Source organism: Haliotis rubra, unplaced genomic scaffold (assembly GCF_003918875.1).
Source record: "Haliotis rubra isolate DU_JTF1 unplaced genomic scaffold, ASM391887v1 Scf545, whole genome shotgun sequence".
In the NCBI taxonomy this organism is placed as follows: Eukaryota; Metazoa; Mollusca; class Gastropoda; order Lepetellida; family Haliotidae; genus Haliotis; species Haliotis rubra.
Window position 1 is genome coordinate 693,998 of NW_025767241.1, and position 17,878 is coordinate 711,875.

General features: G+C 41.7%; 1 protein-coding gene across 3 annotated transcripts in view; it reads left to right on the forward strand.

The window, feature by feature from the left end:
• Positions 1-17,878, forward strand: part of LOC124253575 — a 170,242-nt gene that overhangs the window by 105,822 nt on the left and 46,542 nt on the right. For all 3 annotated transcript variants that reach the window (XM_046687374.1, XM_046687375.1, XM_046687376.1), the window contains one exon: positions 16,785-17,093. In XM_046687374.1, the coding sequence (XP_046543330.1) occupies positions 16,785-17,093 (309 nt within the window). The remainder of the gene's footprint in view (positions 1-16,784; positions 17,094-17,878) is intronic.

Sequence of the window (17,878 nt, forward strand, 5' to 3'; positions counted from 1 at the left end):
ACTGGGTTCACAGACTTGAAGATGGTGAAGATTCATAAGGTTTATTCACATTAGTCTTTAACATGCCGTGTCGGCCATTACAGACCATCCCAAGATGCTTGGGGCCAGGGAGCGCTCCTTTACATCCGCTCTGGGGACCATTAATTAACAAAAATGTAATTTCACATTAAGTCACTGTTACGTGAACACAACATCCTCCGAGAGTGGTAGTGCTAACAACTTCTGTAGCACAGTCTCGGCCTTCTACCTTGGCAGGTGGTTGTTACCAGTGTGCCGCTTTGGTTGAGTGCTCCACCCCCTCTGCTATGGTGGGTGCACTGGTGAAAGCGTTCATTCTCATGTGGCGAGTGCAGTCATTTCGGCATTTTCAACCACAGGGATCAGATCGGCGTTTCAACCTAAGCGCCGCTTGATTCCAATGCGGCACTTTGTTCCAGTTTGGCGCTCACATATCTGTCTGTGGTGACATCAGGCATGATGGCAGTATCCAGTGGGGTACTTTCAACACCTTTCCCGTACCTTGAACCACATGTCTCTGAACCACCGCCTAGTTCCAGTGCGCCGCTTGCTGTCCAGTCATCACTTTGTACCAATGCGTCGCTCTCACAAGGGAAGAAGGCCAGTACATTGTTTCACTTCAGTTCACTGCTCTCGTTCGGTCCATCTCATTATCCCTGTGTGGCGCATTCGATTGGATCAACACTTCAGCCCAGTGTGCTTTTTCGATTAGAACACTTCAGACCAGTGTTCGTGTTCGATTGGAACAACGATTCAACTTCGGCATTGAAACCCATTTCTACAGTTTTTACCGGTGCTCAGCTTAACTTTGGGGTTAGCTTCCTGATTCTGCGGTGTCTATGTAAAGGACAGTGCATTCACTCCAATGCGGTGCTTTCATTCTGTTCGGCGCTGCAGAGAGTACCTTGGGTTTTTGATTAGCTTGTCTCTACACACTAGTTCAATGCACTGTTTTCAGTCCAGTGTGACGTTTTGCTCCAATCCACTGCTTTCATTCACTTCCTTGTTATCTACTAGTGCGCTGATCGTATCCAGCTTGCCGTTTTACTCCAATACACTGCTCTCTAAGTATCAACGCTTCCATCCAGTGCATCGTTTTTGCTGGTTGTATAGAGGTAGTAGTTATGTCTGTAGCGCAGGCCTCTACTTTACGACGGCGATTGACTATCCCGGATCTTTAAGATTCCTCCATCATCTACCTTCCGATCTTCACCTTCGATGAATGATTCGATTCAACGACTCTCCCCTTCATCGTAGATGTCAGCTCTACAACCACCCGGTTTGACATATCTGTCCAGAAACTGGTTGATGTTAAAGGAATGAGGATGAGGATGACGAAACAGGCCACGATTACACCCAGCGATGCATCATAATGCTGCTTCAAGTTGTCTGTAGTAATCAGACTCAGCGAAGTGTCGTATAATATTCCTGAATATCAAGTTGGCCTGGTATCCACAGTTTCTGCGTGTGGTATTAATGTTTGGTCAAGTAGCGAGCGTCCCTTAACGTGAATGTTATGGGTTTGGACTCGCCTGGTTAACCGAAGACCATGGTGTCCAGTTTTTTTGTCACTATTGCATGTGGGAAGCGTTTGCAATGGCAGACTGCTGTTTGTTTATCGGCAATTTTTTGATAATTAGAGTGACTATGGAGTGCCCTGACAGACTTGTCTTGGTCCAACGAAGCAGATAACTATCCCAGCCTTTAACTGCCAGTGATGATGGACAGTGTCATTTCTGGTAAGAGTGTTTATGTCAAGTTTCGTCAGTCAGCCAGGAGAAACAGTTTCCGAGGGTGCCAGACAGAATCGCCAAGACGCTTTCACTTTGGCTTTGTTTACTCGGTTCTTAGCTTAAGGCCTCAGTTCAGAGGTCGCTGCAGCTATGTCCGGACTGTTCATAGGCATAGATGTTACTACCTTCGTCTCCTTTACGAAAGTTCCTGGGGTCACTGGTCTTTTTTACCTTTGCCATTCCATCAACTTTATGAATGTTCCGGTAGACTGACGATGCCATGCATCGCATCTACTAACTTTCTCACTCCATCTGGCGGACCAACACTTCATTTGGCGAACTATACTTTCCTATGATCAATGTTTATACGGCCTTCATCACTCTGTGTACAGTGTGTACATTCCTGTAGGTTGACTGACATCTCCATGCCACGAACCTCTTACATTCAGCACTTCTTCAGTGCTGTTATGGTAGTTTGGCTACTCGAACATATCCTATCTCAGGAGAGATTTTTTCTTCAGTGGCAATAGTTGCTAGGCCTTCTGACGTCAGCTTAAGCCCCAACGTACAGAGGCCATCTCCAACTTCAACAGATACTGCGATTCTACGCTTGTATCTCGAGGTTGATAACTGAACCCAAAGGAATTGTTTCGCCTTCCTGAACCACTTGGTCCAGTCCTTCAGGGTGGCCCGATGAATGGAAGGTCTGCGCTGGGTTTTTTTCTTGGTACCTCTTGCAACTCAGGACTCTTTGTCAGTGGCAAGAACTTCTGGGTCTGTTGACGTCGGCTCAAGCTTCGACTCTCAGGGGATAGGTTCAACTACGGCCTTTCCACTTTTTTCTGGGTCAGCACATCAGGATTGGCGTCCCTCACGCATTGATCTCTGTTCCTCCAGCACTCCATCTCTATCTCAAGTTGTGGTTGGATGGGTTGAATATTTACAGTGGAGTCTCTTTAAGGCCGTTTGCTCCAGTACATCGCATGTATGTAGTCACTTTTCTACAAGGGTGGGGAGCTCACTTTCTCGATCAGCAAGTGGAAGGGTTGTGATTTCCTGCAGACTGTGCATGTCACATCAACGTTTGGAGCTCAGGGCAGTGATTCTTGCGATCACTCATTGGCATCACCTGTTACAATCAAACAAGCTTTTGTTTCGATCGGACTATGCTGTGATCGTGTGGCACATCAATCGAATGGGATCCACGGGGTCTCCTCAGCTTCTTTAGTGGACACAACAGTTTTTTTCCACTTAGTGGACTCTTTCAACATCACGGTCCAGGCCAATCACATCCCAGGATTGAAGTACATCATTGCAGATTCTTTGTCCTGTCCGGTTCGACCATACCCAATGGGGTGGAAACTGCATCTGCAGGTGTTCCAGACTTTGTACCTTCCAATGTCTAAGCCGACAGTGGATCTGTTTGCTACCCGCTTCCATTACCTGCTTCCGCTATTCGTGTCCCCGACCCCGGTGTTAACTAGCGTAATAAATCCCCAAACCGGAAGTTTACATGCTTCGCATGTAACAGCACATGACCGGATGCCTCAGGGTTAGCGCCACCTTTTTCCGGTTCCTGATGGACAGTCGAGTAAAAGCATATGGTGTGCATGGATGTATCTTGTGTGTGAGAACTCAATAAAACCAATTAACATTGGTAGCAGAGCGTAACCAAAAGTTGGACACAGAAAGCGAAAGTGTGCGTGTAGACAACAAAAAATGGCTACATTCTACAAAATGCCACCGAAGTTTGAAAGTCAAACGTACGACGAATGGAAGACTGAGATAGCAATATGGCGGAGAATTACGGAACTGAAACCTGAGAAGCAGGCCTTAGCGGTAACATTATCATTGTCAGGTAAGGCGAGAGACAAAGCACTAGAAATTCCAGCCGGCGATTTAGATAATGAAAATGGAATGGATACGCTTCTTAATTCCTTGGATGGTGCATTCTTGAAAGAAAAGAAAGAAAGTGCATACGAAGCTTATTCGAACTTTGAAAATTTCAAGAAATTAGACAGTGTGAATATGACTGAATATATTTTGGAATTCGAACAGAGGTACAACAGGTCAAAAAAGTTTGATATGACACTATCAGATGCAGTATTAGCATTCAAACTATTGGACAATGCAAATTTAGAAGTAAAAGAAAGACAATTAGCACTGACAGCTTGTGGAGATTTGTCGTTTGCTTCTATGAAGAGTGCCATGAAAAGAATCTTTGGGGGCAGTATGAACCAGAACATAGGAACAGAAGCAATCCATATTAAACAAGAATCTGCATATTGGACCCAACATAAGTCAGGACAGAGGAATCGAGGTTATGACAAGAAACCCTATGACAGGAACAGTTCAAGCTCAAGTAACTCACAGAATGATGCACCAGCAAGAGGTACAAACCCTATCAATAAGTTTGGAAAACGGTCCCGGTGTGCTGTCTGTCAGAGTACATATTATTGGGTATCCTGACAGTGTGCCTGAGAATGTTGAAAATAAATAGGACATCTTGTAATTCCATGGCCCTGGGTGAATGTGGCAGATTGCCCCTGCAACTTAATTATATGACCCGAGTAATCAAATATTGGTGTAGATTGTTACAACTTCCTCATGACAGATTACCTTTTCAAAGCTACCTTATGCTCAAGTCTTTAGATGATAGTGGTAGAACTACATGGGCATCAAAAGTTAAAAATCTTCTGTTTAATTTTGGTTTCGGATATGTTTGGTTGAGCCAAGATGTTGGTGATGTAAAGATGTTTATAAGCTTATTTAAACAAAGATTATCAGATAATTTAAAACAGTCCTGGTACTCTTCTCTGAGTAATTCCTCCAAATGCAACTATTATCAGTATTTTAAATCAGCTGTTAAATGTTGAATGTTATTTATCGTTTAACCTTTCTACACATTTAAGAGCTGTTTTAGCACAATTTAGGTGTAGTAATTTTAAAATAGCTGTGGAAACTGGAAGTTATAACAACACTGATTATAATCAAAGATTTTGTATATCATGCAAATCTAAAGGTCTTACCTATATTGAAGATGAATTCCATGTACTGTTCATTTGTGAGTCCTATTCACACCTAAGAGAGAGGTTTATTACCAAATGTGTTAAAAAGCCTTATACTGTATATTCTTTAGCAAATCTTTTCAAGAATACTAATGTAGACACTGTAAAATCTGTTGCCTTGTATCTATTTTATGTTAAAAGGATTATTATAAACACACATGAAAGCACATTGTGCCCCTGACTACACTGACATTTCCTTTGAATGTATTTTGGGCCTATGGCCTTTTACTGCAAATAAACTCTGTCTCTGTCTCTGTCATATTAAACAAGAATCTGCATATTGGACCCAACATAAGTCAGGACAGAGGAATCGAGGTTATGACAAGAAACCCTATGACAGGAACAGTTCAAGCTCAAGTAACTCACAGAATGATGCACCAGCAAGAGGTACAAACCCTATCAATAAGTTTGGAAAACGGTCCCGGTGTGCTGTCTGTCAGAGTACATATTATTGGGTATCCTGACAGTGTGCCTGAGAATGTTGAACATTGTAACATCACATTGTTTACAAAAGAACAGTACAAGACAGATTTTGAAATTTTTGTGGTAGAATCTCAGGGGTCGGCAATTATTGATACAGCATGCACAAGAACTGTCTGTGGAAAGAAGTGGCTTGAAAGTTACATGTCTGAAATTGACCGCCAAGATAGGGATTTGGTAAAGAAGAAACCGAGCAATAAGGCATTCAAGTTTGGCGATGGAAATATTGTGTATTCTTATCAGACTGTTTCTTTGCCTGCAAGAATTGGAAAAACAACCTGTAATATTGAGACAGAAGTAGTTAAGGTAGACTTGCCCTTACTTCTCAGTAAGTCATCTCTTAAGAAAGCTGGAACCATTCTCGATCTGATGAATGATAGTGCAGTCATGTTTGGACAGCCTGCGGCCTTAGACTTTACATCAAGTGGACACTATTGTGTCAATATCCTAAACAGAAGAGAACAAAGAGAGCCCAGTGAAGAGAGTGTAACAGAAAATGAAGTACTTAAGGTCACCGACTGTATGACAACTGAAGAAAAGAAGAAGACATTAACAAAACTTCATCGCCAGTTTGGACATGCGTCCAGTGATAGACTAAAACAGCTGTTGAAGAGCGCCGGAAGTCAGGATGTAGAGACATTCACTATACTAGAAGAAATCGTCCGAAAGTGTGACATTTGCTTGCAGCATAAAAGACCCTGTATAAAACCGATTGTAGGGTTTCCACTGGCGACAGAATATAATGAGACAGTGGCTGTTGACCTACATGAATTAGGACAGGGCATCTGGTACCTCCACATCATAGATGAATTTACACGCTTCAGCGCAGGATGTATAACCAGATCGAAGGCAGCTTCAGAATTTGTTGCTAATTTCATTCGATACTGGATTGGAATTCATGGGCCACCACGAAAATTGTACAGTGACAATGGAGGAGAGTTTAATAATTGAGGAAGTGAGGGACATGGCAGAAAATTTCAATATCACTGTGAAGACTACTGCCGCTTATAGCCCTTGGAGTAATGGACTATTGGAACGACACAACCAAACACTCACACAGATGTTGCTGAAAGTGAAGCGGGAGAATGATTGTGACTGGGAAACTGCAATTGCTTGGGCTTTGATGGCCAAGAACTCTTTACAGAATGTTCATGGATACAGCCCATGCCAGTTAGTTTTGGGGCAGAATCCCAATTTGCCATCAGTCTTATGCGACAAACCCCCAGCACTTGAAGGAAAGACAATGAGCAAGATAGTTGGATCTCACATCAACGCCCTGCATTCAGCAAGAAAGGCCTTTACAGAGGCAGAATGTTCAGAAAGGATACGTAGAGCACTTCGGAAACAGATCCGCACATGTGGAGAGACCAAATATGACACAGGAGATAGAGTTTATTACAAACGCCCTGACCAGATGGAATGGAAAGGACCAGGTGTCGTCATTGGTCAAGATGGAACAGTTGTCTTTGTTAGACATGGGGGCTCACATGTCAGAGTACATCATAGTCAACTGCAGAAAGTGCTGCCGGAGGATGTTCACAGGACAAAGCAAAATACTGACCAGGAGACTGATCGTAAAGAAGAGACTCTCGAACCAGAAGCCGCTGAAGTCGAGGATGAAAATAAAGACTATCATGATTATGAAGAGAAAAAAGACAAACCATGTCAGAGACCAAACATTGGACATGTGATGAAATTCCGTGATGAAAGGACAGGAAATATGTGTATAGCCAAAGTGTTGAGTCAAGCTGGCAAGTCAACAGGTAGAAACAAAGACTGGTACAATATTGAGTATTTGAGCCCAGATGACATTTCAGGAGCAAGAATATCTGTTGACATTAGTAAGCTGGGTGATTTGGAGCTGGATATTTCTAATGATCATCACCAAGATGCTGACCATGTTGAAGAAGAAGAAAATGTTTGTGTTGTTGACAATGTATCCTTTGATGAAGCTAAAAGGGCTGAACTACAGAATTGGAAAGAGAACAATGTGTTTGTGGAAGTTCAGGATGATGGACAGAAATATATAACAACAAGGTGGATATGCACTCTGAAAGAAAGTTCCAAGAAAATTATTCCCAAAGCTCGTCTGGTTACCAGAGGATTCGAAGAAATAGAGAACAGAAACCTGCCAAAAGATTCTCCAACATGTTCAACAGAATCTTTACGGCTGTTATTAGCCATTATGGCACAACAGAAATGGACCCCATGTTCCATGGACATCAAGACAGCATTTTTACAGGGCTCAGCTTTAACCAGAGATGTTTACCTTCGCCCCCCAAGGGAAGCTCAGGTGAAAGGAGTCCTGTGGAAACTACAGAAATGTGTTTATGGCTTGGCAGATGCATCACTGTATTGGTATACCAGGGTCTGTGAAGTTCTGCAGTCTAGTGGGGCAAGAGTATCTAAAGTTGACCCCGCAGTGTTCTATTTCATATCAAATGGAAAACTGCAAGGTGTGCTTGCTAGCCATGTGGACGATTTTGTTTGGGGCGGTACTTTAGAGTTTGAAGAAACTGTCATTGCATCTATTAGAGAGTCGTTCAATGTTGGACGTGAAGAACAGAGCACCTTCAAGTATGTCGGCATGAAACTACTCTGTGACAATGAGACTATTCTTCTTCATCAACATGACTACGTGAGAAACCTGACTCGTCTGAACATAGATAAGGATAGAATGTTAAAGAAGGAAGCATTCCTGAGCACGTCTGAATTTGAGATGTTCAGATCAAAGGTTGGACAGATTTTATGGATAGCACGACAGAGCAGACCGGACATAGTTTTTGATGCATGCTGCCTGGCTTCGTCAGTGAACAAAGCTACGGTGAAAAATATGATGGAAGCCAATAAAGTCATCAGAAAACTGAAAAATGAAGATGTGACCCTGAAGTTCCAACATCTTGGACCCTGTGAATCTCTACGTTTAGTGGTGTTTAGTGATGCTTCTTTGGGCAACTTGCCTGATGGGGCGACACAAGGTGGTCATATCGTTATGCTGCTGGGAGATGACAGCAAGTTTTCCCCTTTGTGTTGGCAATCAAAGAGAATCAGGCGTGTTGTGAGAAGCACGTTAGCGGGTGAGACACTTGCATTGGCGGATGGAATAGATAACGGAATATTCCTCAGCACCCTCTATTCAGAGGTTACAACTGGTGAGACTGACGAAGCAAGACTTCCGATACAGTGCATTGTAGATAACCACTCTCTCTTCGATGCAGTCAAGTCCACAAAGTTTGTGTCTGACAAACGTCTGAGACTTGAGATAAGTGGAATCAAGGAACTCATTGGAAATGGTCAAATTACTGGTGTGTATTGGTCTCCTACCAATGATCAACTTGCAGACTGTTTCACAAAGCATGGAGCCTCATCGCTTCTATTATTGAAAGCGATACATGATGGAACCCTGGACCTAACGACAATAAAACATTCCTAGATACAAGTGAAAGAATTGAACTGTGTCTTAGTCCTGATGTTACTAGCTCACAGACTGGTTGAAGGCACTTTCAACATTTGAACTTTTAAATTTTTTAACCAGTCCATTTTTAATTTGTACATTTTAAAAAAAAATAAAATTATTTAATACTTCACATGTATATATCAGTGCATAGATATATTTTTAATTTGTGAATGCTATTATGCCAACTCGACAATTTAAAAAAAATATTTTTTTTAAGGGGAGATTGTTAACTAGCGTAATAAATCCCCAAACCGGAAGTTTACATGCTTCGCATGTAACAGCGCATGACCGGATGCCTCAGGGTTGGCGCCACCTGTTTCCGGTTCCTGATGGACAGTCGAGTAAAAGCACATGGTGTGCATGGATGTATCTTGTGTGTGAGAACTCAATAAAACCAATTAACACCCGGATCCTTTGGCCTGGCAACACGACGTTCTAGCCATACCCTGGCTCCAGTCTCTCTTTAGATCTTACAAGTTGCTGATCAATCCTGGAAATTCTGGCCACCAGCCTGGGACCTTTCCGTGCTTTTTAATCATCTCATGTCAGAGGAGTATGAACCTCTGGCAGAGAAGGCTTTCAAGCATGTCACGTTTAAGTCTTTCTTCCTCCTGGCTCTTGCAACTGCTGCCTGCATCTCCGAGCTTCACGCACCGTTTCGAGAGGACCAGACATGCCAAAGCCCTCCCTGGTTGAAGTGGGATCTCTTCGCTGAAACCAGTTGCCTGGACAGCCAGACAGACTATTCGCCTTCCTGCCGCTGTCTTCTATTTCTGACGACACCGAGAATCTCTCCCTATGTCTTGTCCGGACTTTACTGGTCTTTTAACTGCCTCCATGGACCGTCGTAGGTTACGCAAGAGACCTATTTATTTCACTGTCATCTGCCTCATCTACAGAAGTCTCTTATACCACACTGACCTTCGGTATGCAATCTACCATCCTTCATGCCTATGCCTGTGTTGACCTTCCTCTTCCTACTACGGCCAACCCTCATGGCCTCATCTACAGAAGTCTCTTATACCACACTGACCTTCGTTATGCAATCTACCATCCTTCATGCCTATGCCTGTGTTGACCTTCCTCTTCCTACTACGGCCAACCCTCATGAGACAAGAGCCTTAACCTCTATGATTATGATGGCGCCACATAGAACTGTTTTCTTCACGGCATCATGGACGGTTGTTTTGGGAGTTGGACTCGGTCTTTATCTCACCCTACCTCCGGGATCTGTCTTGTCATCTGGATGTCTTCGCCATCTGGGTCCATTGGTTTCTGCCGTAGCAGTTGTCGTCGGCTCGCAAACGCAGATAAGATGCAATTCCTATAAATTGTATATTTATATACTTATCCTATCTCACGCGATGGATACCCACCCAACCTGCCCCACATCACAGATTACTGGAAGCTCCAAGACGAGAATGACAGGCACAGACCGCACGTGATCATCTGAGCGATCTGCACGCTTATTGAGATGATTGACAGGTACTGCTATCGGAGTGGGGGCAGAGGTTGGGGGTCAGAGGCCAGATAACTTTTGATTCAACTTAGCCTACAGTATGTTTCCACACATGGTCGTAGAAGAAGAAGAGAGGTGCATACCGTGAGATAGGATAAGTATATAAATATACAATTTATAGTAAAATTTTCATTACATAGTTATGAGTTTAATATTGAAACATTTATCAGAAATATTACTTCCTAATAACTTTAATCTGAACAACATAAAATCAAAGTTGACAAAAACTATGCATTTACGGCATATATTCAATCATTTTGAATAAATTTGACCAAATTAAAATCAATGACCAAACTTGCTGGGGCATTTTGTAGCGGGGATAGTTTGACCGGTACCTTTGAGATATATATTAACAAAATCAGGAAGAGATTTCATATGAGCTTGAAAATGTTTCGCTATAACATTCTTTTCAGTTTGGAGCCTTAAATGCTGCATTCTACCTGAAACATTGCTGAAAACAAAGGCAGATCATGAAGTACTTGTCCACCTCACGTGGAATCAGACTCGCTATTTGTCAGTAGTGTGTGCCATGAAAGTTGTTCTGTATTCTCATTGATGACAAGATGTCATTCTAAGGCTATGACTGAGTACCATAACTATTTCCATAACCAAAAGCTAGGGAAACATACATTGTCCTGACTAGTATTATATAATTCACCAGTTTTCGTGGAATAACATATCTGCATCACGGATATTATCTCTGCTCAACCAGGATAGGATCTTGTATGGAGACTTGATGAATTATTATGTTGGAACTCCACACTCTGGACGTCAATCAAGTACGTTTTGAGAGGAAGAGGCATTGCAAAGTACCAACTGCCAGGGCAGTTTGATAGACTCTTCCGCCGTTGTCCACCATCCTCGGGCCTGACGAAACTGATGATCCAGCGGTCTGTCCTGTCAAAGCGCTGAAGATTACAAAGCAGACACCACATCAGCCATTTTGGAACAGATCACCAAATTTCCTCAACACAACATGAACTGGGACACTGTAAAAAACACTTACAAAAAACAAACATGATTACACTGAGCGCAAATTGGTCGAGGCATTACAAATATGCCGTTATAATACCTCTATTAATAGGGATCATGGCTACTTCATCCGCTTAAAACAACCTAATCCACAAATAATTAATCCACACAACCCACTCTGGCTCTCATTTACCTGTATAACTCACACTCCTCACCACTGGTTTCCCTCTTAATTAATCCACCTCCTTGGCCTCTGCCAAATTAACTTACACGCACTCACTCATTCACTTAACTTACACTGTCATGGTAATCCTACTTATCTCATTTATGTTATTTTAGCTCATCATGTAACTTTCTCCGATGCTTTGTTATCCCACCTTTGTTTTTGTTTCCTATTATCACATGTACATGTATCTTGTGTATAACTGGTTGTACACCATCATTCCCCCATATGCTTGGTAACAGGATAAGAAGCTACACCAAAACATCGGCGTTGAGAAACAAAAGAAGTTGAACATCCATAAAGTTTTGTCATACCTTGTATAAATTGAATCAAGATGTATGGAACTCCATCAGTCAACTACGTTCTACTTTCCTTTGGGCATTAGATCTACTTCACCTGGTTCTACACTTGGGCATTGAAGTACAGTCACCGCTGAGTGACTTCGTCATAGACTGAGAGGCCAGTCTTGTACTACAATGCAGATCGATTGACACTCTTGCTTAGTGATCTCTACTGTTTGAGCAATTATGTCACTGAAGTATGAATATCGAATTCCAGTGGATGTCGATGCGTTCCGCTCCTAAGTTGCCGGACACATCCTTGACTAAGCTTAAGCAAAGGAACGAGGGTCATTTGATGTCATTCGGAACTGAACGTTACAACAGTTGAGCTAACTGAGCTGTTTTCCTTTTCATCAGCATAGTGACTGTGGGGATGGTTTCAAAGCAGGGGCTGGCCAGATTAAAGTCATAAGACTTTAATTTACTGGGGCTTTCTGGAAACAGGGGCAAGACATGGTTTACGTGCTGAGCTTTGCATTTGTCTTCAGACAAATGTATGGCGTTAAACCACATTTACTCAGGAGCGCCCACTCCATGGGAGTTTTTGTGCTGAGTAAGCAAAGGGGTTTTGGAAGAAGTAACCCAGAAGTATTGGAGTTGTACAATCAGGAGATTGTGCTCAAAACAGGCCTCCTTGTGTTTCATCATCACATCACCATGGTTGTCATCCACTCAGACACAGGGTAATCTGCAGCCCACCGTCCAACTGTGGGATAAGTACAAGATGTGAGATAGGAAAAGTTTAAAAATTTGAAAATTTTAACTATGAATGGTATATCTATTATACTTATCCTATCTTGCACGGTGGATTCCAGCCCAACCAACACCGTTATATAGATTATGACATTGCTCCAAGATGAGAATGAATACACAAAGGGGTCACATGACTGACCGAAAGGACATGCTGCACGCTTTTCAGAGGCTGCCAGGCTGTCCAGGAATGGGAGCAGTGGGGTGCAGAGAGGTTCAAGAGAGGCCCAAAACTTTGTTTACAGTTCGTTTCCACTCTTCTGCTGATCATAAGAGAGAGAGTGCAAGATGTGAGATAGGAGAAGTGTTATGAATATACAAGTTATAGTTAAAATTTTCAATTAAAATAATCAGGAATTAGCATTAATTTTTTTTTTCAATTTTGACACATTTATGAATAGAAGAAATCGCTGTTTGAAGAAGGATGCTGTACCAAGTAATTTCGCTTGGTCTGCACAGACAGACACAGCTACATCCCTGCACAGAAATTGACATGCTTCAATCAACCATTAATGCCTTTATTTGCTTATTTGGCAAAATACAAAACAGATGGTACTTGTATCCCTAATGTGATAAACGAGAATGTTGAAATGGTTAACAGGTGTACCCGTGGTGATATTCATGGTGTAGATAATACTCAAATACTCAAACTGCAACTGACCATGTGCCATGTGTATTCAAAAACTGCAGTCTAACAATGAACCTCTCCACATTTTTACACTGGTTTGCTAGTCTTGGACTAGCTGTTAATCACTTGGACAGTTGATGTCATGTCTACAGAGCCAGTTTTTGTTGATGCTCGTGAAATTAAGACAACATCATGCATACTTTCAACACAGTAGAATGTTTTGTACATCCCAGTGAACAGCTGGGAATGTGTTTATTACATGGGTCAGTTTTTGTTCTAGACAGTGGGGTGAACTGACTTTATGGCAAGCAGATACTTAATTATAGGATAATACTATCACAAAAGTTGTATTTTTTCATAGGTGTAAAGACCCGTGAAGATCCGGGTTAGAATTGATCTTCAGTAAACCCATACTTGTTGTTAGAGCCAACTAATGGGATTGGGTGGTCAGGCTCGCTGACTCGGTTGGCACATGTCATCGTATCCCAATCGCTTAGATCGATAATCGCTGTTGATCCCTGGATTGTCTGGTCCAGACTCGATTATCTACAGACTGTTGCCATATAGCTGGAATATTGCTGAGTGTGGCGTAAAACTAAACTCACTCACTCACTCAAAGCTGTAAAAGCATTCTTAAAGTCACCTTCCATCATTATCATTGAACAAATAGTTTCTAAAATCGCAATAAATCCACCCGTATTTCCGCCTGTTATGGAACTGACAGTTAATGAGCAGAAGCAGGTTTCACATGACATGACGTCATGTGTGCCTATTGCTGATGGCTTCCTCTTTGATTTTACTTGACAATGTGTCTGTGACCAAGGATTCTGAAGCAGTAAAAGATGTTCCTGGTGTGATCTTTCACATGGACGTTACACCGTATTAATAAGAGCCGCTTTTACATCTTGCAAGAGAAACTTCAAGTGAAGATGAAGAAGAATCAAGCAAAATGGAGGCACCGATATCAAAATAAAAGTGGACAATATGATTTATCAGCAATTTTATTTATTAGCAAAATGTGATACAGTTCCAAGCAGCACACCCACTCTTATGATAAAAGACCAGTCCTTAAGAAAATATTTTTTTGACCCCTCAACATGTTTTGCGGTGGGTATTTAAATGGTTCCGTCCGTACGTCTGTCTGTCTGTCAATGCACATTCGCTTTTCCAGACCAGAACATAAAAAACCTTAAAGGTCACATGCAACGTAAAACACAACTTTGCAGATTCTGATACCTTTCGGTATGGACGTACCGAAACAAATCGTCAAAAATGCAAATTCAACTTATAAAGTTGAAAAATAACGCGATGAAAAAAAAGAGCGAAATCAGAGTTCAAACGTTTCACTAATTTTCCCCAGACTTTTCTGGGGAAAACGGGTTTCAACAGCTGGGCTGCGCTCATAGCACGTGCGCAAGTAAATAGGTTCGCGCAGCTTGGAAGCGGGTTGTCTGGTGAATACTCGGTGAAGGCTTTGTGAGCTATTTTTCTAATGTTTTGTTGATATCTCACAGGTGCGAGCTTTTAATGTGTTATGACAGTAAATTAACTGTTTATATAATTTCATTTGTCTATTTCACCACACGTTCTTCTTACCGAGACACTTTCTCAGTTCGATACTTAAAAGCAATGTCATTATTTAGCATTGACAGAATTTCTAACTGTGATATAGATATGTCGTTGTCACAGACAAAACTCAATGTCTTGTTTTATTGACACCTGTGTGTCTGCCTGCCTGTCTGCTAATGACAGTATTCAATACACAGCTGATATCACTGACCACATGCAATTTGAACTTAACACCAATCAGGCTATACACCATAAACAAAATGCATTGATTTATGGCCCGAGTTCGGTCTCTGTCACATTATGTAATTACACAGACAGGCAGGTGTGATACTTGAACACATGACATGTTATGATGTCTGTTGATTGCAAAATGTTATACACAAAAAATGAGCATGTATTTACAAAACCCAACATCTCTCTATATATATACACACAACTAGCCGTGAAGGCATCTGCAAATGAACCAGCCGTTACACTTGAGTGCACACCTACCCGCTCTGACTGGGTTCGGTATCCCGGCTGCTTCGTTTCTTGGGAAGTAAACCGAAGTACACAATTTTGCACTTTCGATCTGCGATTGTACGCTTATAATTTTGTTTATATATTTTTTCGTAACCAGCAATGTATATTATATGTCATGAATAAGTGATAATTGTGTTTTAATTATGTTTGATTTTTTGGTTGCATGTGACCTTTAAATATTTCTTCACCAAACTTGGCACATAGATAGTTCTTGTGGTGAACTTTTGGTAGTGTTGGATTTCTGAATAAAATATTATTTTGCAACTCCGTCGCATCAAGTTTGACCTAGACTGAAATTGGTGGTAGTGCTCTGTTACCTGAGGTGTTTCTGGGTGTTATACCCTTTCTCCCTAGGCAATCTGTCTAGCCATTCTGGTTCTGGGGATGATGTAGCTAAGATGGATAGTCAAAGATAAGTCCGGTATGGTGTTCAAGTCCATTTATCTTGACATGAATTCTTTCACAAAGGTCCTCCGATATTTCCTAGCTTTCCTGGTTTACATGCAACACTGATTCACAAATCTCCTGGAAGAACTTGTTGGTTTCTTGCACAACTCCTAAAGTTACAATTTCATCTGAGCCATTCTCTCAATATACAGAGAGAACCTCTCAAGTCAACGGTGGGGCTCAGAGTCCCCTTGGTTCCCCCCGAAATGTGGGAAAAGTCTTCTTTGACAATTTTAGACTCCTCCCCCCGAAATGATATCCTACCTCCTACAAAAATGACTCGTATCCAATCTTAATAATTAGTTACTTTCATTAGTCCCTTTCAGAGACTTTATTTGGTACCATCAATTTCTTCCAGTGATAAAATGACATTGCTAGTTATGCTTAAGCCATACATCAACCAAACCATGACATATCTAACTAATATCTCAGACTGGTAGGCGCCAAAACATACTTCATCAAATCATTTCAGATCCTATGCGTGCCCCTTTATTGACAAACTGACCAAACTGACCATCTGTATCCCAAATGTCCATCCACCCAATTGTGTAGAAACACCAGTTTGAACGTTTCACCCTCATTTATGTCAATTCAGAGAAATTGTTATTCCTCAAGAAAAGTGAATCAATAAGAGTTTGGTTAGCTTGGTTAATGCACTTTCCCAGAACATTCACCCTTCTTAACTTGACTTCAAATTTTCCTTAAATATTTATAAAATGTATATAATGTTTTCAACTCTAAATATCCTGGTTATAGCTCTTTTCCATTAAAACCTTCATTGTTGCTTCACCTAACTTGACACAGATCTGCAGCTGGTTTTGAAACCTACCAATATTCTCCTTCCACTTTGTGGGTATTCAAGAACAAATTAGTTGGCATATTCATGAAGAGTATAGTATTATGCCCTTATAGGGATATTGATGACTTTGTCTTCTTGTTGAGGGGGTTCCTAGATTTAAATACTGTATAAGAAAACCTTAATGAAATGATGACTCCCTTAATATCAATCTCGTATACACGATCTAATCATTATTTGATCAATGTCTATATTTTACAGGGCAGGCTGTCACAACCATAGATTCCTCTTTACCACAACATGTGGAACTGTACAGTACACAGAGAATTTCCTGTGACATAGCTGGGACATTGAAAACTGGTGTTCGGTGGATCAGGCCTGATGCTTTTTTGGTATCTACATGTGCAGGTGCTACAAATTGTCTGCCAAATTCAGGATACAGTAATCCTGTAGCCACTACCACAAGAAATGTGTTGGAGATAGCAAACACTACATTTTTGGATGCTGGTTCGTGGATATGTAGAGATGGTGCAGATGGACAACCATCTAGAGGAACCCTTATTGTTATGAGTAAGTCCTTATATCATTTACAGTAATCAGATAGACTATTAGTGTGAGTGTTCTTCATAAGTAGTAGTATAGGGAATGGGGCTGCGACATCGCCTAGGTACACCATGCCTAGGAGCCTCAAAACGGCCAATTCGACTCCAGCAGCCACTAAAAGTAGTAGAGTTTTGTGCAACTAGTCGGCGAGAACGATTCTGAGTTTGCCTGCTGCAGGTCGAAATTGGTTGGGCAGGTAGAGGTAGACAAAATTGACTATTGTGCCCTCTTCTACGAATTGGCGAAAGCACAGCAAATAGAGTTCTAGAGCTCGCTCATAGAAGGTGTGTCCTTATCGCTGCATGATTTGTTTCTCTTTGTCAGAAAGCAAGACATGGGAACACTTCTCTAGCAGGGTCTCGAAGACCTCTGCCATACCTCGGATTCGCGATATCTGGCTTGCAATATGTGGTACTTCCTCTGTGCCTCCAGAAGGCACAAACAACCCGATCAGATCTCGGCACAGGCTTGGCGAGATAGCTTGGTTCCTGGCATTGTTCTATATCCATACACCCAGGTATCTCTAATTGGAGTGCACTTCAACCAGTATAAAGTGTTGGACCATTTTATGTCTTCCGGACTAGTTTGCTCAAAACCCTACTACTTTTAGTGGCTGCTGGAGTCAAATTGGCCGTTTGGAGGCTCCTAGGCATGGTGTACCTAGGCAATGTCGTAGCCCCATTCCCTATACTACTTAAGTCATCATTCAGTATTCAGTCCTTAATAATTACTTTTCATATTTGAAAAAGATC